Here is a 22,123-nt window from a genome sequence, read left to right as displayed (position 1 = left end):
AGCATGCCAATCTGCCATTCCTTTGAGCGTCAGCGCTCTTGCAAATAAACCCGGCCCCCTCTCTCTCTGTCTCTATATATATTTCTTGTGTAATGTCCTTTGAGCAGGGCCATCTTCACCTCTTGTCTTTTAATTTTATATGTCAAATGTCCCCATTTTATAAAGCTCTGTGGAATATGTTTGCACTATATAAATGCTAATAGTAATAGTTAACATATATGTATCTACAGAGACTACACACACACTTTATTTTTCATATAATCTACAGAGGCTTATTGTACACTTGTAGGAAGCTATATCAGGTTTTCTATACATACGAAGGTGTCTTAATAAGCCTCACTTTCACCACAAGATAACAGGATACTCCATAGATGATGTTTGTTTCTTTTCAGCCAGTGGAAATGACAAAACTTGCCTGAGATAGGTCCGCCTTTTGTCAAGTTTTGTCAGGCATAGATAACATACTAATGCATAGTCCCCTTTTTTGTCTTAGTATATCTGTTGACTGTGTGTACAATCTACGTGAATATTTGATAAATATTTTATTTTTATGAAATCATAATTTTGCAGGGGAGGGGTGGGGTGTTACAGAGCAGTTTTAAATAGGTGATAGCTATATTAGCATAGATTTATGGGAGGTCCTCCTGCCTGTACTGAAATATGTAAGGTGTGTGTGCGCGCATATACACACACGCACCTTACATATAATCAATTATAGAAAAAAACTACCGTATATACTCGAGTATAAGCCGACCCGAATATAAGCCGAGGCCCCTAATTTTACCCCAAAAAACTGGGAAAACTTATTGACTCGAGTATAAGACTAGGGTGGGAAATGCAGCAGCTACTGGTAAATCTCTAAATAAAATTAGATCCTAAAAAAATTATATTAATTGAATATTTATTTGCAGTGTGTGTATGAGTGCAGTGTGTGTATGAGTGCAGTGTGTGTATGAGTGCAGTGTGTGTATGAGTGCAGTGTGTGTATGAGTGCAGTGTGTGTATGAGTGCAGTGTGTGTATGAGTGCAGTGTGTGTATGAGTGCAGTGTGTGTATGAGTGAGTGCAGTGTGTGTATGAGTGAGTGCAGTGTGTGTATGAGTGAGTGCAGTGTGTGTATGAGTGCTGTGTGTGTGTGTGTGTGTGTGTGTGTGTGTGTGTATGAGTGCAGTGTGTGTGTGTGTGTGTGTGTATGAGTGCAGTGTGTGTGTGTGTGTGTGTGTGTGTGTATGAGTGCAGTGTGTGTGTGTGTATGAGTGCAGTGTGTGTATGAATGCAGTGTGTGTGTATGAATGCAGTGTGTGTGTATGAATGCAGTGTGTGTGTGTGTGTATGAATGCAGTGTGTGTGTGTATGAATGCAGTGTGTGTGTGTGTATGAATGCAGTGTGTGTGTGTGTATGAATGCAGTGTGTGTGTGTGTATGAATGCAGTGTGTGTGTGTGTATGAATGCAGTGTGTGTGTGTGTATGAATGCAGTGTGTGTGTGTGTATGAATGCAGTGTGTGTGTGTGTGTATGAATGCAGTGTGTGTGTGTGTATGAATGCAGTGTGTGTGTGTGTATGAATGCAGTGTGTGTGTGTGTGTATGAATGCAGTGTGTGTGTGTGTGTATGAATGCAGTGTGTGTGTGTGTGTATGAATGCAGTGTGTGTGTATGAATGCAGTGTGTGTGTGTGTAAGAGTGCAGTGTGTGTGTGTGTGTGTAAGAGTGCATGAATGCGTGTAAGAGTGCAGTGTGTGTGTGTGATGCAGCGTGCTTGTGTGTGTATTAGTGCAGTGTTTGAGTGTGTGATGCAGAGCCTTGGTGGGGGTGGGCATTTTTATTATTTTTTTTATTTTAATACTAATTGTTTTTTTTGTTATATTATTTTTTTTTGATTATTATTTTTTTAATTATTTTTTTATATTTTTTCATTATTATTATTATTAATACTTTTATTAAATTTGTATTATTATTATTAATATCTGTATTATTATTTTCGTCCCCCCTCCCTGCTTGCTAGCTGGCCAGGGAGGGGGGCTCCTTCCCTGGTGGTCTAGTGGCATTGGCAGTTCAGTGGGGGGGAGAGGGGGCTGTCAGAGCTGTAACTTACCTTTCCTGCAGCTCCTGTCAGCTTCCTCCTCCTCCGCGCCGTCCGTGCAGCTCCCTCTGTCAGCTCACACTGTAAGTCTCGTGAGAGCCGCGGCTCTCGCGAGATTTACACTGGGAGCTGACCGAGGTGCTGAACGGACGGCGCGGAGGAGGAGGAAGCTGACAGGAGCTGCAGGAAAGGTAAGTTACAGCTCTGACAGCCCCCTCTCCCCCCATTCTGTATTATGACAATGCAAATTGCCATAATACAGACTATTGACTCGAGTATAAGCCGAGTTCCGGTTTTTCAGCACAAAAAATGTGCTGAAAAACTCGGCTTATACTCGAGTATATACGGTATTTTAAAATAATTTGGGGGGAAAAGTCATTTTCGGCCAAGGGCATCCTGAATTTTCGGTTTCGGACCAGAATTTTCATTTTGGTGCATCCCTACTTGTTATATGTAGTTAACGGATATGGTTATAAAGTATTTTATAGATACAGGTGAAACATGTCTTTAGATCCAAGGTAGTACTCTGGTACTATTCCATTCGTCATTGCTCCACTTTAACAACTTTACACAATATTTCTGAACATAGTACTTTGATATACAGGCACTCACTTCACTTACCGACACAGTTCTGTTCTTACTACTAGTTCGTTAAGCGAATTGGTCGGTAAGGGAGCAGGTCTGTGTTCGGGTAATTCCCTCGAACATAGACCAGCTCTCTCGCATAGGTGAATCCCTCAAATCTATGTTTGAGGTAATTCCCGTTTCTCGAATTCGGTGGATTTCCTGCATCAGAGAGGTTGTATATCTGAGCAGTCGGTAAGCAGGTAAGTTGTGCATTTCCCCAGTCTACAGAAATGTCTGTACATTATTTGTTTGTCTTGAAATGTTGTGGGCTCAAAATTACTGTAAGTTTTAAAAAAAAAAGATATGTTTTATGGCCCTCCATTGACAGTTTTTCAATATACTGAACGTACAACTTTACTTATTCAGATTGTGCTGAAGCATCTGTACAATGTTATAAGCAATATTCTACTTCTTTCTCCAGTTTTCCATACTGACCCAGATGACCCTTCCTCCAGTGATGATGAAGGAATGCCCTATACCAGGCCTGTGAAGTTTAAAGCTGCCCATGGTTTCAAGGGACCGTACGACTTTGAGCAAATCAAAGTGGTGCAGGATCTAAGTGGAGAGCATATGGTAATCTTTGAGTTTTACTTTGGTGTGCGTTCTCAGTTAGCAGGCTTAAAGTGCTAGCCTCTTTCTTATTACAGAAGCAGGATCTGACAACACTGAATCCGCTCTCTTTTCTTGCTAGGGTGCTGTGTGGACAATGAAATTCTCCCACTGCGGACGATTACTTGCCTCAGCTGGACAAGATAACGTAGTCAGGATATGGGTTCTGAAAAATGCCTTTGATTATTTTAATAATATGCGAATCAAATATAACACAGAAGGTACGTTCAGATATATTTTGTTTCTCTAACGCACAGATTTATCTGTATATACGATCACAATGCAGTTTGGGGGTTTTTAAACTTGGGTAGAACCTGAACATATATAAATAGCATATTAGTATGAAAAAATCTCACAAGCCACATTGAATTGGCATTGTTATTTCACAGCTAATTTGAGCTTAATCATACTCCTTTCATTTTAGTTTTCTCTTTTTATTTTTTACTTGCTCTCGTTTTTCTAAAACACTATTCCATACACAGAAAAATATGGCCAGACTGTGTGTAGCTGTGTAGGGAATGGGGTGTCATAAATAGCAGAAGATGTGCCTGAAAGTGAAAGGTGCAGGTTGGCTGAGAATAGCCAGAAAAAGTAAATAAACAGAGGAGAGTCGAATGCCAGTTGAAAAGAAAAGAAAAAAAAAAACATAAAAAACAACAGAGCAGGGCATGCAAGTAAATGGCTGCAGATATGTATGTATATAAATTGATCCAATAAAGGTGAAGCGAGAATATTGAAAAATAACTCTATATGACATTAAGATGTTTATTTATAGAAAGTTATGGTCGTGTGTGAGAAAGCCAGAATCTACATTAAGTCATTTATTTCAGTGTTTCCCAACCCAGTCCTCAAGGCACACCTACCAGTCCAGGATTTAGGGGTGACCCAGTTGTGTCTAAGGTGTTTTTTCTTTTTCTTTTTTTCTAAAAACACCTTAGACAAAACTGGATAATCCTTAAATCCTGGACTGGTAAGTGTGCCTTGAGGACTGGGTTGGGAAACACTGCTTTATTTCTGGTGTTGAAATGTGTTATCATTTTCATCTCAATGTCTTTCGTTCATGAGAGTCTTTGAAATTCCATTTAAGAATTTTAATTCTGAGGTTTTGGATGGAGTGGCAAGTCTGGGTGAAGTGATGATCTACAGGGGTACAATATACATTTCCCTTATTGTTCTTGATTGAGTGTCTGTGTAGATTCATTCTGAGATGCAGTTTAAGGCCAGTTTCTCCAATGTACCAGCCTTTGTCACACACTGTAAACTGTATCATGTATACCACATTTGCAGATGTACACAAATATGCAGACACTCAATCAGCGCCGGACTGGGGATACAAAGCAGCCCTGGAAAAAAAATCTATGCCAGCCCCATAAGTCATTGTGCTATGTTGGTGTATGTGTGTCTTTTTAATATAATAGAATATAAAAAAATATATATTTTTTTATTGGTATATTTCTTGCTGTAATTCAAAATATTAGTCCTTTCAGGGTAATTAAATTATACAGTAAAGCATACTCACATGCAGACAAGACAATCTAACTGACACAAGCTCATTGATACACAGACAATCTCATTGAGGTACATTAGCTCCTTGGCATAAAAACCACTTGCTCACTGATGCACACACATAGGCTCACTGACAGGTAATCTCAATGACACACACAGACAAGCTTACTGATGCACACACACAAATTTTGTACAGACCATCTCTGATACACACAAGCACACTGTCGCACACTCTCCCTACAGACAAGCTCATTGACACACACATGCTCCCTACAGAAGAGCTCACTAACACACACATGCTTACTACAGACAAGCTCACAAACACACATGCTCACTACAGACAAGCTCACAAACACACATGCTCACTACAGACAAGCTCACTGACACACACATGCTCACTGACGCACACATGCTCACTGACGCACACATGCTCACTGACGCACACATGCTCACTGACGCACACATGCTCACTGACGCACACATGCTCACTGACGCACACATGCTCACTGACGCACACATGCTCACTGACGCACACATGCTCACTGACGCACACATGCTCACTGACGCACACATGCTCACTGACGCACACATGCTCACTGACGCACACATGCTCACTGACGCACACATGCTCACTGACGCACACATGCTCACTGACGCACACATGCTCACTGACGCACACATGCTCACTGACGCACACATGCTCACTGACGCACACATGCTCACTGACGCACACATGCTCACTGACGCACACATGCTCACTGACGCACACATGCTCACTGACGCACACATGCTCACTGACGCACACATGCTCACTGGCGCACACATGCTCACTGGCGCACACATGCTCACTGGCGCACACATGCTCACTGGCGCACACATGCTCACTGGCGCACACATGCTCACTGGCGCACACATGCTCACTGGCGCACACATGCTCACTGGCGCACACATGCTCACTGGCGCACACATGCTCACTGGCGCACACATGCTCACTGGCGCACACATGCTCACTGGCGCACACATGCTCACTGGCGCACACATGCTCACTGGCGCACACATGCTCACTGGCGCACACATGCTCACTGGCGCACACATGCTCACTGGCGCACACATGCTCACTGGCGCACACATGCTCACTGGCGCACACATGCTCACTAGAGACAAGCTCACTGACGCACACATGCTCACTAGAGACAAGCTCACTGACGCACACATGCTCACTAGAGACAAGCTCACTGACGCACACATGCTCACTAGAGACAAGCTCACTGACGCACACATGCTCACCACAGACCAGCTCACTGACGCACACATGCTCACTAGAGACAAGCTCACTGACGCACACATGCTCACCACAGACCAGCTTACTGACGCACATGCTCACCACAGACAAGCTCACTGACACACATGCTCACCACAGACAAGCTCACTGACACACACGCGCTTACTACAGACAAGCTCACTGACACACACGCGCTTACTACAGACAAGCTCACTGCACACAAATGCTCACTAACACACACACACACACACAATCCCTACAGATAAGCTCACTGTCACATACATGCTCACTCACTAGCAGGCACACAGACGCACGCTCATTAACTAGCCGGCACACACACAAGCTCCCTCATTAGCAGGCGCACACGCGCACAAGCTCCCTCGCTAGCAGGCGCACACGCGCACAAGCTCCCTCGCTAGCAGGCGCACACGCGCACAAGCTCCCTCGCTAGCAGGCGCACACGCGCACAAGCTCCCTCGCTAGCAGGCGCTCACGCGCACAAGCTCCCTCGCTAGCAGGCGCTCACGCGCACACGCTCCCTCGCTAGCAGGCGCACACGCGCACGCTCCCACTTATTAGCGCACACACGCGCGCGCTCTCACTTATTAGCGCACACACGCGCGCGCTCACTTATTAGCGCACACACACGCGCTCTCACTTATTAGCACACACACGCGCGCGCTCTCACTTATTAGCACACACACGCGCGCGCTCTCACTTATTAGCGCACACACGCGCGCTCTCACTTATTAGCGCACACACGCGCGCGCTCACTTATTAGCGCACACACGCGCTCTCACTTATTAGCACGCGCGCGCGCTCTCACTTATTAGCACGCGCGCGCGCTCTCACTTATTAGCACGCGCGCGCGCTCTCACTTATTAGCACGCGCGCGCGCGCTCTCACTTATTAGCACGCACGCGCGCGCTCTCACTTATTAGCACGCACGCGCGCGCTCTCACTTATTAGCACGCACGCGCGCGCTCTCACTTATTAGCACGCACGCGCGCGCTCTCACTTATTAGCACGCACGCGCGCGCTCTCACTTATTAGCACGCACGCGCGCGCTCTCACTTATTAGCACGCACGCGCGCGCTCTCACTTATTAGCACGCACGCGCGCGCTCTCACTTATTAGCACGCACGCGCGCGCTCTCACTTATTAGCACGCACGCGCGCGCTCTCACTTATTAGCACGCACGCGCGCGCTCTCACTTATTAGCACGCACGCGCGCGCTCTCACTTATTAGCACGCACGCGCGCGCTCTCACTTATTAGCACGCACGCGCGCGCTCTCACTTATTAGCACGCACGCGCGCGCTCTCACTTATTAGCACGCACGCGCGCGCTCTCACTTATTAGCACGCACGCGCGCGCTCTCACTTATTAGCACGCACGCGCGCGCTCTCACTTATTAGCACGCACGCGCGCGCTCTCACTTATTAGCGCGCGCGCGCGCTCTCACCTATTAGCGCGCGCGCGCGCTCTCACTTATTAGCGCGCGCGCGCGCGCTCTCACTTATTAGCGCGCGCGCGCGCTCTCACTTATTAGCGCGCGCGCGCGCTCTCACTTATTAGCGCGCGCGCGCGCGCTCTCACTTATTAGCGCGCGCGCGCTCTCACTTATTAGCGCGCGCGCGCGCTCTCACTTATTAGCGCGCGCGCGCGCTCTCACTTATTAGCGCGCGCGCGCGCTCTCACTTATTAGCGCGCGCGCGCGCTCTCACTTATTAGCGCGCGCGCGCGCTCTCACTTATTAGCACGCGCGCGCGCTCTCACTTATTAGCACGCGCGCGCGCTCTCACTTATTAGCACGCGCGCGCGCTCTCACTTATTAGCACGCGCGCGCGCTCTCACTTATTAGCACGCGCGCGCGCTCTCACTTATTAGCACGCGCGCTCTCACTTATTAGCACGCGCGCGCGCTCTCACTTATTAGCACGCGCGCGCGCTCTCACTTATTAGCACGCGCGCGCGCTCTCACTTATTAGCACGCGCGCGCGCTCTCACTTATTAGCACGCGCGCGCGCTCTCACTTATTAGCACGCGCGCGCGCTCTCACTTATTAGCACGCGCGCGCGCTCTCACTTATTAGCACGCGCGCGCTCTCACTTACTAGCACACACACGCGCGCGCTCTCACTTACTAGCACTCACGCGCGCGCGCACGCTCTCACTTACTAGCACACACGCGCGCGCGCACGCTCTCACTTACTAGCACACACGCGCGCGCGCACGCTCTCACTTACTAGCACACACGCGCGCGCGCACGCTCTCACTTACTAGCACACACACACACGCGCGCGCGCGCACGCTCTCACTTACTAGCACACACACACGCGCGCGCGCGCGCACGCTCTCACTTACTAGCACACACACACGCGCGCGCGCACGCTCTCACTTACTAGCACACACACACACGCGCGCGCGCACGCTCTCACTTACTAGCACACACACACACGCGCGCGCGCACGCTCTCACTTACTAGCACACACACACACGCGCGCACGCTCTCACTTACTAGCACACACACACACACGCGCACGCTCTCACTTACTAGCACACACACAAAGCGTACCTGGCACTAGTAGGTGAAGGTGTCAATGTCTGGCCTCTTCATTCCAGCGAGGTCAGCAGCTTCCGTCTGGGAAGGGGCTTGTGGTCGGGAGGCAGGGCTTAAGTGCGTGGGTGGGACATGCATCTGTAATTGCTGTACACTGTGCAGGGAGACTGACAGGTCTCCCTCCGGCCGTCAGCAGAGTAATTGCAGCCACAGCAGCCCCCAGCTCCTCCCTCATTACTCCCCACAGGCTGGCATAGTCCGAGGGGAAAACAGTTTAAATGACATATGCTTGATGATTAGGGCTGTCAACCCGGCTCCAGGTGCCAGTCCAGCCCTGCACTCAATCAAAAACCGCAAGGAAAATGGATATTGTACCTCTGATGGTCATCACTTCACCCAGACTGGTCACTCCATCCAAAACCTCAGGATTAAAGTTCTTAAAGAGAATTTCAAAGACTCTCATGAACGAAAGACATTTGAGATGAAAATGATCACACATTTCAGCACCAGAAATAAAGGACTTAATGTAGATTCTGGCTTTCTCACACACGACCATAACTTTCTATAAATAAACATCTTAATGTCTTATATAGTTATTTTTCAATATTCTCGCTTCACCTTTTTTGGATCAATTTATATACATACATATCTGCAGCCATTTACTTGCATGCCCTGCTCTGTTGTTTTTTATGTGTTTTTTTTTTTCTTTTCTTTTCAACTGGCTATCGACTCTCCTCTGTTTATTTACTTTTTCTGGCTATTCTCAGCCAACCTGCACCTTTCACTTTCGGGCACATCTTCTGCTATTTCTGACACCCCACTCACCCTCCCCTTCTCAAACATCAGTTGTTTTAAGTGTTAAACTCTATCAGATTGATCATTATTGCTTCAGACATGAAGAGAGGAAAACTCTTTGAAAGCTTGTCTTTGAAATATAATGTTAGTCAAATGAAAAAAGGTATCATTGCATACTGCAATACTCTTGTATTTTGGCATCTTGTCTCCTGGACTAATACGGCTAATCCAATCTACATTATTATATATCAAACTCCAGAAGGTTATGGTGGGGGAAAACTGTGATTGAACACCCCTTTCACCTGAAGTCTGTGGATAGTTAATACAATGTTAAACAAAAATCTGCACACCAGTCAAGCCATAAGACTTGCTTTTCCCACAGAAATCACAACCTATGCAGTGATGTTACTACCGCAAAGGATTCTGGGTGGTCATATGCAAATTAGTTTAACAAAGAATCAAATTTTTGCCTCATTCCATTTTAAACATGGATTACATATATATATATATATATTTCATATTACATTGCTGATAATGGTTTATACAATTTTTTAAAATATAGACAGATTGAGTAGATGACTGTCCCTGTGTGTACCAATCATTCATGGATCAGTGTAAAACATTTATAGCACAATGTATAATGTACTATTAATTTGTTTTGTTTTTTCTTTTCAGGAAGAGTTTCTCCCTCTCCATCTCAGGAAAGTCTTAATTCTTCCAAATCTGATACAGACAGAGGAGGGGTATGTATTTCTTTGGCATATTGTGCACATGTTAGGTTTACATTCACCAAATATTTGTGGGATATTGATCATACTTCATACCTTAGAATGTTTTAGAACCCTTGTCTTGGGTATTCCACCTATGAGGAAGTGGAAGTCATATACAAAAGTATAGAGATGGTCTTGGCTAATAGGAGAACCGGTCTACATGCAAAGAGGCAGTTGTGTTCCTAAAATAAATGTGGTTTGCTCATAAACAGAGGTAGAGAGGAAGGTTCAAATCACTTCCACTTCTTGAAGGACAAATCTAGAGAATCCAGGGGAAATTTGGCAAGTATTTGTCATTTGTATTTTAGATGATCTTTGCATTCCAGTCTACATCATTTTTATTATTTCTTCTGACCACCTCTCTCCTCTTAACACCCAAAGTACTAGTCTAGGTCCAACGCAGTTATTTGTAAATAAAACAACTTTTCCTCAACTGGATTTGATCTTGCAGAATCTCTTTGGGTATATGTGTCGAAGCCTGGATAAAGTTTACATTACACTACCTACCTTTGCTAATACTACTTATCACTCAAGCATATATTGTTCGCAAATGTATGTATTGAAAGATATAAAGCCTTTTATTACATCATCTTTACTACTGTGCTGGAGAAATATGTTGTGCTCATTAAACCCCATTTGCAGTAGCTACATCTATTATGGTTATATGTACCTTTTCTAAACAATTTATTGACACAGTGTGAGGATTAAAAGGTGAACTCTGTGCACAGCCGTCCTGCGGAAAGGCATCTTCACTTTAAATGTATATAATAGATTTAATGGATATTTATCTCTTTGTAGTCTAACAGTGGAGCGGACGAGTCCGACACGGATGATAAAAATGCACCATTTCGCCAGGTTCCGTTTTGTAAATATAAAGGGCACACGGCTGATCTTCTTGACCTATCCTGGTCCAAAGTGAGTAAGCAAACCAACTTATAAAAGGGCCAGGCACACCATTATTTTCTGTTTCTTTTATGACGGACAGCCACTAAAACTAAAGACATGAGTTTGATAGAACTTAAAAGGAATATCCAGATATTTTAGAATTCTAGCAGACCCATAGCTTTTTAAAAATTTAATATTATATTTCAGTTTACTTTTAAAATGCCAGTGCTTTATTTTGCTTATTAAATGTTTGGGAGCCTCTTGTATCTTTGCAGTATGGCTGTCTGCAAGTTACAGCTCAGTTAATTCTTTTGAATGTATACGATATTGGCGGTGCCATGGGTATGCAAGAGATCATCTTTGTAAATGAGGGATTACACAGGCACGGTGCTGCTTCTGTGGGTTTTAATGGGAAGCAGGAGACCATTCGGGAAAAATCCTGCAAAAGAGAGAGATTTTATTTTTATTATTTTGCTAAAATGCATATATAATGCTTTATCAATGTAAAAAGAAAATCTGAAATCCACCTGAAATGTCCCATTAAGCAGAACATGCACAGAGTGCAAGACCCCACATTCTGCATGTATGGTTGGTTTGATTTACTAACATCTCTATTCAATGCCCACCTGTTAATTTTGCATGCACACCTTCACCAAGCCTATACTTGGCAATAAATACTAGCTGATAGCAGGTTTGCTTACTACTATCGGAGATGTCTAACTGACCCAGAACAGCTTTTAAGACCCACATCTCCAAACCGTATACAGAGCTGCAGGTAATTTATTGGGGGGGATCTGTAGGAGATCACAAAATGCCAGAATTCTCTTGTAACACTTCTCTAAAAAAATATTTATTTTATATCTTCCCTCTAACAATAATGTTAAATCAGGTTCCTCACAAACAGCAGTCTGAATACTGTTAGCATCTTCAGTTTAATGTTTTGTGGCCAATCTCGCGTCAGTCACTCCCTGTGATCACACACATGCCAGTAAATAGTGTATAATAAATATATGCTGCCCAGTACATCATTTACAGAATAAAAGCAGAGACCAGTCTGTGTCCTGATTAGAATGCAGCAAACAGTGAGTCTTGTTATTCCTTTCCTATAAAGTGGCTTCTTCTTTTAGCCCTTGATTATATAGGAGAGCCATAAACTATGTTTTAAATTACAGATCTGGCATAGCTGGGCTTTCATCCATGATTATAACTTTGCAGGAATCAATCATTAGGTTGGCCACAAAGCATCTGTGTTGCCAGGAAGAGCACAATGTTTTATTTCTACATTCTAACAATAATCACCTCCTTTATCCCACAGAACTACTTCCTGCTCTCTTCATCTATGGACAAGACAGTCCGTCTCTGGCACATTTCCCGGAGGGAGTGCCTTTGTTGCTTTCAGCATATTGATTTTGTTACTGCAATAGCTTTCCATCCAAGGGTGAGTGAATTTTAAGTATATGTCATGATGATATATGTGTCTGCTTACATTAAATGTGTTTAAGTGTGATTTTGACTCGTATCCATTCTTCCACAAGCGCTGTAAGGCATTTTGTATTTGGGCTCACAAAACTTATTTATTCACTCAAGTGTGTATTTCACTATGGTTTGACTATGTTGGCCTTAAAACTTTGAATTCCTGTTAACTCACAATTTAGTGAATAACCCATTAGCTGGTCTAACCTGCTTCCACGCCATGGATAAGGAACATGCTGTGTGTTAAGGTGTACAATGCATCTTTGTGTTGATGTTTGGGTTTTGTGTCATTCTTCAATGTAGGACGACCGTTACTTCTTGAGTGGCTCTCTGGATGGTAAACTTAGACTCTGGAACATTCCTGACAAGAAAGTCGCCTTGTGGAATGAGATTGATGGACAAACAAAGCTTATAACAGCAGCAAATTTCTGTCAGAACGGCAAACACGCAGTGATCGGCACGTATGATGGGAGGTGCATCTTCTACGACACAGAGGTAAAACTCCTGTATTTTATGCTACAGCTTGTTTTCTCCTACATATAGTAAGGAGTAGTAGTGGAATTTCATTGAACTGACAAGTCATCATTGTTTTTTTTTCCTTTTTCTTTTCAATATAAATATTTTATACTGTATCAATAAAAATGACTATTAGTTATAAAGTTATACATTTATTTGACTAATCGTAAAATTTAAATGCTGGTAATGCAACTAGGCAGTGGTAGTTCTACAACATTTGGGGATCTGCCAATTCCTCAACTAAATTTTACTTTCTTAAAAACCAAATGGTGTGTATTCAGCTGCATGATATTGGCCCCATTCAGTTATTAAACTGGTCCTTTCAGTTTCTGTTGGGGGCGTTTAATAAACATACTCAGGATTAGGAATGTAATGGCCAGTGGTGAGTAAAAAGCCTTCTTACTAAATTCAATCACTGTGTTACAACAGGTACCTTTTGGCTCTTTTAGCACCAGACTATTTTTTGGGAATGTATAAATCATATTAAAAAAAAATATTTTTTCAATTATTTGCAGGCATATCAACTGTGTGTATTTTGACCAAAACGGAAATAAAATAAAATGACGATCGAATTCAAAATGTTTGAGGTCATATAATTTCTTTAAACTTATGTTTGTATTTGCTATTAACTTCTAATTATACTACAGTTACTGCACTGAGAAATGTTGAATTTAATGTGGAATGTATTGAACTTCAGAAATGAAGTGTTCTAAGGAAAGTCTCCCTTATTCTTCTAGCATTTGAAATACCACACGCAAATTCACGTCCGTTCCACAAGAGGGCGAAACAGAGTAGGAAGAAAAATCACTGGAATTGAGCCATTGCCAGGAGAAAACAAGGTATGCTCTGGTTTCTCAGGTTTTATTATTTTTTTTTCTTGTTTTTATTTTTTTTTCTAATGAAATGATATGTCTAATGAAATGTTCTTTTTTTTATTTTATTTTTTTTTCTCCTAGATCCTTGTTACCTCTAATGACTCTAGAATAAGACTTTATGACTTAAGAGATTTGTCTTTATCTATGAAATACAAAGGCTGTGTCAATAGCAGCAGCCAAATAAAGGCGAGCTTCAGGTATAGCAGAATTGCAGCCTTTGGAATCAAATTATGGTAAAACTCTAGATGTTGATTAATCAGTTTTTGTTTTGCTCTTTTATTTTCTAGTCATGATTTCACATATATTGTAAGTGGGTCAGAAGACAAATATGTCTATATCTGGAGCACATACCATGACCTGAGCAAGTTCACATCAGTGAGGAGAGACCGCAATGACTTCTGGGAAGGAATTAAAGGTATGTCATTGGTTCTGTGTATGCAATCCTGTTCAATGTTCACACTGTTTCATTTTGAATGTAAAGTTATTTTTTTTTACTCATCTTTTCCTAATAGTTGTTCATTCAGAATTACTTTCTTCAGCAATCTGTGTGGTTAGTACAATGCAAACCTCTCTCTTGCTTTTCTATTTAGCACACAATGCAGTTGTCACATCCGCTATCTTTGCACCAAACCCCAGCCTGATGGTGTCACCAGATACAACACCTGAAATACAAGAATCTGAAAGTAAGGGGGAACAGGCAGACACTGACAACATACCATCTGGTGAGTCTTTTCCATTGTGCCTATCTAATACACAGCAAACACACTAAGAGAAGCATAATCAAATTGAATTAGAAAGATATCTGAGTGGAGATGTGTGTTAGTGTTCCTTAATATTACATGTAATGTTTGGGTGGTCTGCTATGCTTATCTGAAATTGAACATTATAATAAGCTAACAACTATTTATAAAATCCTGAAAGGGACACTCAAAGCACCTAAACATAAGCGCATGCATTATGTTGCACAAAGTATGCTACGAATGTAGTTGCTTATGACAGCAACATATTTCAGAGGTCTGTACGGTTCTAATCCCGCCCACCTTATCTACTTCTGATGCCAAACAAAGAATCTGCACGTCCTTTTTGATGTAAAAATATTTGTATGGGATGCACTCGTGTACATATCGTACTAATCTCTACCTACCCCGAGCTGTGGTTGTGCACATGCGCAGTCGGTAAAATTGAGAGCATGAAGTTGCGTGTCCCTCTTGGCTTACAACTCCTATCAGTGAGAATCTGGCAGAGTTTAAAATTTAAAACTGATGTAATGTGATAGTGAGACAGCCACTTGCTGAATCCTTTATGTGGAATAGAATTCCAATCAACATTATTTAGTGGTTGGCTGAGCCTGGTAAACATATTTAGCAAATTTATAGCTTCATATAGCAAGCCACCATTTTAATGGGCACAATAAAATAAATGTTTAAAAACCGCACAAGAACTAATGCAGCCCTAGTGTATGGAATTTGTTTTAACTGCATCCTGAAATCTCAAAATCACCCATCTCTGAGAATATCTGGAATAAAGATTTCTCCTCAATGCTTTTTTATGAAAAGGACTTGTTTAAACAATGCCCAGCACTATCCAGGAAGTAAGTACTGGGCAAGGAGGCGTATTTCAATTAGTTGAAACATCTGTGCAATTTTCAGCAAATGCATTTTTTCTCTATATTATTTAGCAACGGGTATATGGTTTGAAAATATGTGTGTGCAATTTTAAAATTTTAAACTTTCCATTTGAATTCCAGAATACGCACTAAATCGTGTTATAATAGAGATGGCTGCTGAATATTTACTTAGGTAGCTCATACACCTATCAAACTGCAGCAGGTTCTTCTAGTTCTGACTGATTATTCTACAGCTATTACTCTAGATCACTCTGATCTCCAAGCCATTAACGCCTATGTTGTTCTTTCACAAAACCACATTTTCTCTTATTTGTAGCATGCTCTTCCACTTTTTTTTTTTTTTTTACAATAAAATATATAAGCAAACACAAGTATTGGCAAATTAGTCTTTCTACAAAAAGTTATTTAGTGAAAATTCTGCCTAAAGTAATTATTTAAAATGTTTTTTTGTCTTTCAAGGTGCTTTGAAGTCTGATCATACGGAAGTGCTTCTATCTGCTGATTTCACCGGAGCAATCAAAGTATTCATTAATAAGAAGAAGAATGTTTCTTAAATCTGAAACTCGTAGAATTTGCTCTGGATACTAATAGGATGTTTTTACAGCAAACAATATCATTATAAGACCAGTTAAACAGATATTGCCATTCTCGTAAATCTTTGCACTGAGGTGGGCGAGGTGTGAGCCCACACTAAAATTATTGGGGTATTGCCTTGTAGTCTTGTGAGAGCAGTTTTTACAGTTTCTTGGATGTCTGTAGTGGCCAGTCTTAGGCAATCCTAAAGGGCACCTGTTTATACATAAATTACATGGAAACATATACAAAGTTTCATCTATACATTGTGCAAGGCATATTGCTGGCAGAATCATAGACGACATTTTCTTAAAATATTAATAAATACCAAGGATAAGGGTTATACAGTCATCAGCACGTGAACTATGACTGTTCCAGTCTGTGAAATGCAAGACAACAACATAATAGTATCTGGGATTAAGATGCAAGTGGGAACTTTCACAGTAAAACAAGCACTAGGAAACTGTATATTAGGAGCAAAACAAATGTTTTAAACAATTTCAGCCCTGTAACACTCACGTCTACCTTTGCCATTTTACATTGGTCTCTGGCTTTCAGATCACCAGACTGGAGGTTCAGGGTGATTGCATGAAATCATGTGCCATCCACTGAAAACGCAGCAGTTGTAAAGTCAGTGCCTAAATCCTTTATGTAGATTTCATCACAAGAATGGATCTAGTTAGAGTGCCTTCTGGAGACTACATGTAAAATGCTGGCCTCTCACTTCAGGAAACATTGAGTAACATTTACTGACTGAAGCCGCCTACATGAGTCACACTAATGCATTGAGTCTCCCTTTATAGAGATAAAAAGTGTGTATCCTTAAAGGGACACTATAGTCCTCAAAACAACTTTAGCTTAATATAGCAGTTTTGGTGTATAGATCATGTCCCTGCTGTATCAGTGCTGAACTGTCTACGATTTAGGAGTAAAATCACTTTGTTTGTGCAACTCCTGCATGTGACTTACACAGCCTTCCTTTAAAGGGTCATCTAATGTTTCAACTTCCTTTATTGCAAATTTGGTTTTATTTAGGATTTCTTATTTTCTGCACTCTATATAGCTTGCTAGACCCAGCAGGAGCCTCATGTGTGTGATTTAAGTTTAATTTACAGAGCAGGAGATAAAAAGGTTTAAAGTAAGTTAACATCTGATTGAAAATGAAATTATTTTGTTTTCATTCAGACTGTGACAGTCACAGCCAAGGGATGTGTGGCTAGGACTGCATAAACCAAAACAAAAGAAGTGAATTAACTACTAAATGGCAGTAAATAGAGCATTGAGTCTGACCTGATCTATACACAAAAACTGCTTCATTAAGCTAAATTTGTTTTAGTGACTATAGTGTCCCTTTAAAGGTTCATGCCATATTATCAGCAAGTCATCAAGTGTGCTTTTAAAAGAAAAGTTAAATAATGTGTCTATTAGCATTTCCTGCTCCCATTTTCAGTAGCACAATGTATAGGTTTGATTTTTAAAATTATCTAAGGAAGACCTTAAAATCCTTGGGCATAACGAGCCCCTGTTAAACACAGGCATGTCAATGAACCGATTCAATTTCAATTACCCCATGTGTGATTACTCTGTCAATGTCTGCCTTTAGCAATATGAGGCCTCAAATTGCCAGCCACTCTCCTAACCCATCCCAGAATATTCATATTCTTCGATGTATGTCACAAGCTTGCGCCTTCCTTAAATGATTGGATTTGAACCAGCATTGCCATGTCATTGCAGTTTGGATTTTATTCTCCTGCTTTACAAACAGCCATGGGGTGGCAGTGTTAAAGTGAACGAGTCGCTTTCATAAAGCCTGTTCTTGAATTAGTTAACGTCCATTAATAGAAATGATCATAAAATGCATTTTGAGACCATATTCATACTGAAGGAAAACATGTTAGACATAGTGTACCATGTCATTGAAAAGGACAGAGAAAAGTCACATGCTGCCCTTGAATGAAAAGTAAATTTTTATTTATGATTTTAAGTGAAAGGGGTGGTATTTGTGGCTGCATAGCATGAGCTGTGTATAATATTTTTCTCGTTTTTATTTTTCATTAGATGAAGAATGCCACATGTCGAACGTTAGTTGTCATGCTTGTGTCCATGATCAATAATACTTTTCTGTAGATCAAAACCGCACTGGTTGAAACTGACAGATCACAACCTAGAGGTTTTCTGGCAAAGCCACATTCCAAAGGGATTTTTTTTTTTTCTGATTCATTATCCATACAAAAAAAAGTGGATAGGGTGCTATATTGCGCTCTATCCTGAAGTGTCCCTTTAATTTGCTGTAAGTCTAAATGTATTTTTAACATTGTGCTTTGATCTGATATAATGTCAGAATAAAGCAACACTTGCAAACTATATTAGCATATTGAACATTATGCTTTCTCTTCCTTCTGAATTAGTGATGACTTATTTGGATTACATACAACTTAAAGTGGTTTTCTTCAGTGTGGATAGCAAAGGTTTCTCGCTAATGCTATACATGATTGTCATCTCTGTTCAGTATAGAAGTATGAATGTGATGAATTCACTTTAACATGCCATCACCAAAGAACTGTACAATACAGCTTGGCTTACATCAAATGCTGATAACATTACTGCAGAGGTTTAAGGGTGGTAATTGAATTGGTTTCAGTATTAAAACATTTAGATTTAACCTTTTTAGCAAACAGAAAGGGACCCTTATTTTGAGTTTGTCATTAAGCATCAAAATAATTAACGGTTTTAATCCTTTGTTACCTTGTGTCTGTTGACCTTCTCCTCAGAAAGCCATACATTGTTGGAAAGTTATTTTGTTGCTCGATACATGTGTGTGTTTAGTTAAAGGTGTACAAGGCAGTGGGGCACTCTCTGGGCATGTTTTTCAAAGACTTCTTTTAATTCTCTCCTTGAGTAAGTAAGAAGATGTAGAGGCAAGGCCCTTGGCCTCGTTCATTGTGATTCTGGCTACTCGGATCTCTTGTCTGTTCCCTCTTGGCTTGCTCTCTTCTCTGTTACAAAGATATGATGTCATACTAAGGTACCATTTCTGCAATACAGAGCATCAAAGAGGGAATAAATAGGAAGGTGTGTATTGCTCGATTCACAGAATCCCTGTAACCTCAGCTAGATACACCAGTGATAGAATTTGTTGCAAGAGATATAGAACTCCAGGGCCACTACCTCTTGGTAGTCCAATTGTAAATGTCCTAACTTCAATTCCAATTGTTATGCCACATTCTTTATGTACTAAACAGTGGGCGGTGGTGACGTTGCAGCCAGACTTCACAGTTAAGGCCCTATTAGTTTAGTGGTGGTGGGGGGGGTTGAACAACTTTAAGTCAGCTGAGAATTTGTTTCCCATCCGATCTGCAAGCTCAACCTACGTTTTGCAATTTGGCTGTAGACTCAAAATAACGCCCTCTCTCTTAAATAAGCCTCTGATAAACAGATTATTTATTCATGATTTCTGCTTTGCCAGTGAACGTTATGTGCAGCAAAATGCATTACAGGAAGTAGCATAAGGCAAAAAAATTAATTTTTTAGGACAATACTGAAGCAATAGTAAAATTTCTAAAATGCTTTGAAGCCACGTACAAAGGGAGAGATCTGCTGCTATATAATATTTTGCTTTTTAATGGAGAATAATTTCAACACTCTTTTATGGGGGGGAGAAAGAAATGTACGCAGACAAAATAGTTTTTATTAACAGAATGTATTCTTTGGTTCTGCGTAATCCTTACCTTGTAGAAGTTATATCGTCCCAAAAGTGTGCAATTTGCAAATGTCTTCAAAACCGCTCAGGCTATTAATATAACACATTGTATCCATGCAGATTAAGCTGGCCTCCATTGATTCACTCATTAGCTTCATATGTTAAGACTCAAAATGTTGGCATGGGAAAAAAATAATAATCACATTTTATTTGGCATTTGGCATACAATCATATCCTTCAAGACAAGTATTGGGCAAATGCTTGGTTAGAACTAGGTCTTGACGTGGCCAGAAGAAGTTGATAACTTTTTGGCAATACATTTCATTGTGTCCCATCACAGAATGGACAAAAGGCCCTTTTTATTAAAGGTGCCAAGAACATTGCTGATCACTAAAATTATAAATCAAGTGCACCATTTACAAGTTAGCCTTATTTATTAGATATTGCCCTAAATGAGAACGTTGATGCTTATCTTTCTACGTGAATGAAAAGCTATATATATATATATATATATATATATATATATTTTTTTTTTTTTTTTTTTTTTGCACAAATTACATTTTTTTTTTCTTCCAGATTCTCTATATTGGTGGTAACTATTGTTAGAATAAATGATATATGTTTCTTATGGGTCAAAACATTGTACAAAAACCGTGAAATTTTCTGGGATTTGCTTGCTGCCAATTGCTTCCATCTTCTGTTGTGAATTTCTTTTTTGACTGATTTTTGTTCACTGGCTTTGCACACTAGGGCACAATATTTCTGTGTAAAGAGAGAAAAAAAAATCTCATTCCTTCTGTTAACACATTAGAGAGATGAAAGCATTTTGGCTATTCTAAGCATTTTTTTCTTGTTTTTTTATTTTTTGTTTCATCTGGATGTGTTTAAAAAAAAAAAAGATAAAACTTGTTTACATTTTTTAACTCTGGTAGGTTAAAGAAAGGGTGTTTTTTTGTTTTTTTTCCTTTTTTTCCTTGTTTTGTTTTCTTTAGATATTATGGATAAAGAAATGTATGTAAATATGCTCACTATATACCAATGAAGTAACGTTCACAGCTGTTTATCCAGGAAATGTTATTGATGGTTAATAGTGTTAAAAAAAAAATTATCATTAAAAGCTGATCACAGAAAACTTGAAGTCTTATTTTTGTTCTTTTAAATGTGTGTTTAAATTTGTATTTTCTTCTGGGTATGGGACGTTTATCAGGAGTATACACTAGAGATAGACTTATTAGGTGGGAGGGGGCCATGCAGTGCCCCCCTATTGAAATTAAAGCTGGGAGCACTGATTCTCCCTTCACAAGCTGCAGCAGCAGTGCCCATAGATGGGTGGAATTCCCACTTGTTGCCAAAGTGGGCACTGTGCTGGGAGGAACTTCCTGCTGGATCACAGAGAGGAGCACAAGGGAGAGACAGAGAGGAAGCTCAGCTCTGCCTGGGGGAATGAGGCATTCAGGCAGCTGATGGTAAGTGTGAGTCAGTGTGTGTGGGTCAGTCTGTGGGGGGGTGAGGGGAGGGGAGGGGAGTTCGGTCTGTGTGTATTGGTCAGTTTGTCTGTAGTGAGCTTGTGTGTGTCAGTGTGCTTGTCTGTAGTAAGTGTGTGTGTGTCAGTGTCAGTGAGCTTGTTCACTCCCCATGGTGTCTGGCTTTAATGTTTCCTATGCGGCTTATCAAACGGCTGCCAAATCACAGGTGAAATTTCTAGTTGCCATGTTGACCTGGTGCCTGTAATTTGTTGTGCAGTGTGTGTGTGTGTGTGTGTATGTAATAAATATATATATATAATTGTTCACACATATATACACGTTTTATAACTGCCCCTTCCTTTTGTCCCTGGCCCCTCATGTGCCCCCCCCCCCCCCCCTGTTAAATATGATTTGAAACCTACTTATTGCAGTTAATCAGACTAAGTATAACTTTCCGAACGCACTGTTAAGAGTGCTACTATTTTTGTGAGCAGGACCCGCTAACTGGACTTTTCTCAATGTGTGTGTGTGTATATATATATATATTTATTTATACAATATAATCTGGGTGCGTACTGCTATTTTTAGTGTAGTGAAACCTATGGTTGGCAAAGCATTATGGCAGAAATGGTTTGAAAACATTCATAGGCTTCATATTATCTACCCTTGTTTTATATTAATAAACATGTCGGTAATGTATGCTTAGATGAAGAGCAACACACGTTACTTATATTTTATATTTAATTTTGTCTTTTTTTTCTGCATTAATATTCTGAC

General features: G+C 41.1%; 1 protein-coding gene across 1 annotated transcript in view; it reads left to right on the top strand.

The window, feature by feature from the left end:
• Positions 1-16,632, top strand: part of WDR44 (WD repeat domain 44) — a 102,431-nt gene extending 85,799 nt beyond the window's left edge. Inside the window, exons 10-20 of the mRNA XM_063432052.1 lie at positions 3,131-3,282; positions 3,401-3,539; positions 10,137-10,204; positions 11,030-11,146; positions 12,432-12,554; positions 12,893-13,084; positions 13,843-13,944; positions 14,062-14,177; positions 14,268-14,395; positions 14,571-14,702; positions 16,067-16,632. Coding sequence (XP_063288122.1) covers positions 3,131-3,282; positions 3,401-3,539; positions 10,137-10,204; positions 11,030-11,146; positions 12,432-12,554; positions 12,893-13,084; positions 13,843-13,944; positions 14,062-14,177; positions 14,268-14,395; positions 14,571-14,702; positions 16,067-16,161 — 1,364 coding nt within the window. The 3' untranslated portion in view covers positions 16,162-16,632. The remainder of the gene's footprint in view (positions 1-3,130; positions 3,283-3,400; positions 3,540-10,136; positions 10,205-11,029; positions 11,147-12,431; positions 12,555-12,892; positions 13,085-13,842; positions 13,945-14,061; positions 14,178-14,267; positions 14,396-14,570; positions 14,703-16,066) is intronic.
• The last annotated feature ends 5,491 nt before the right edge of the window (positions 16,633-22,123 follow it).

This window comes from Pelobates fuscus, chromosome 9 (assembly GCF_036172605.1).
Source record: "Pelobates fuscus isolate aPelFus1 chromosome 9, aPelFus1.pri, whole genome shotgun sequence".
Lineage (NCBI taxonomy): Eukaryota > Metazoa > Chordata > Amphibia > Anura > Pelobatidae > Pelobates > Pelobates fuscus.
The sequence above is the reverse complement of the archived record's forward strand: the minus strand, read 5'-3'. Positions and strand labels throughout refer to the sequence as shown.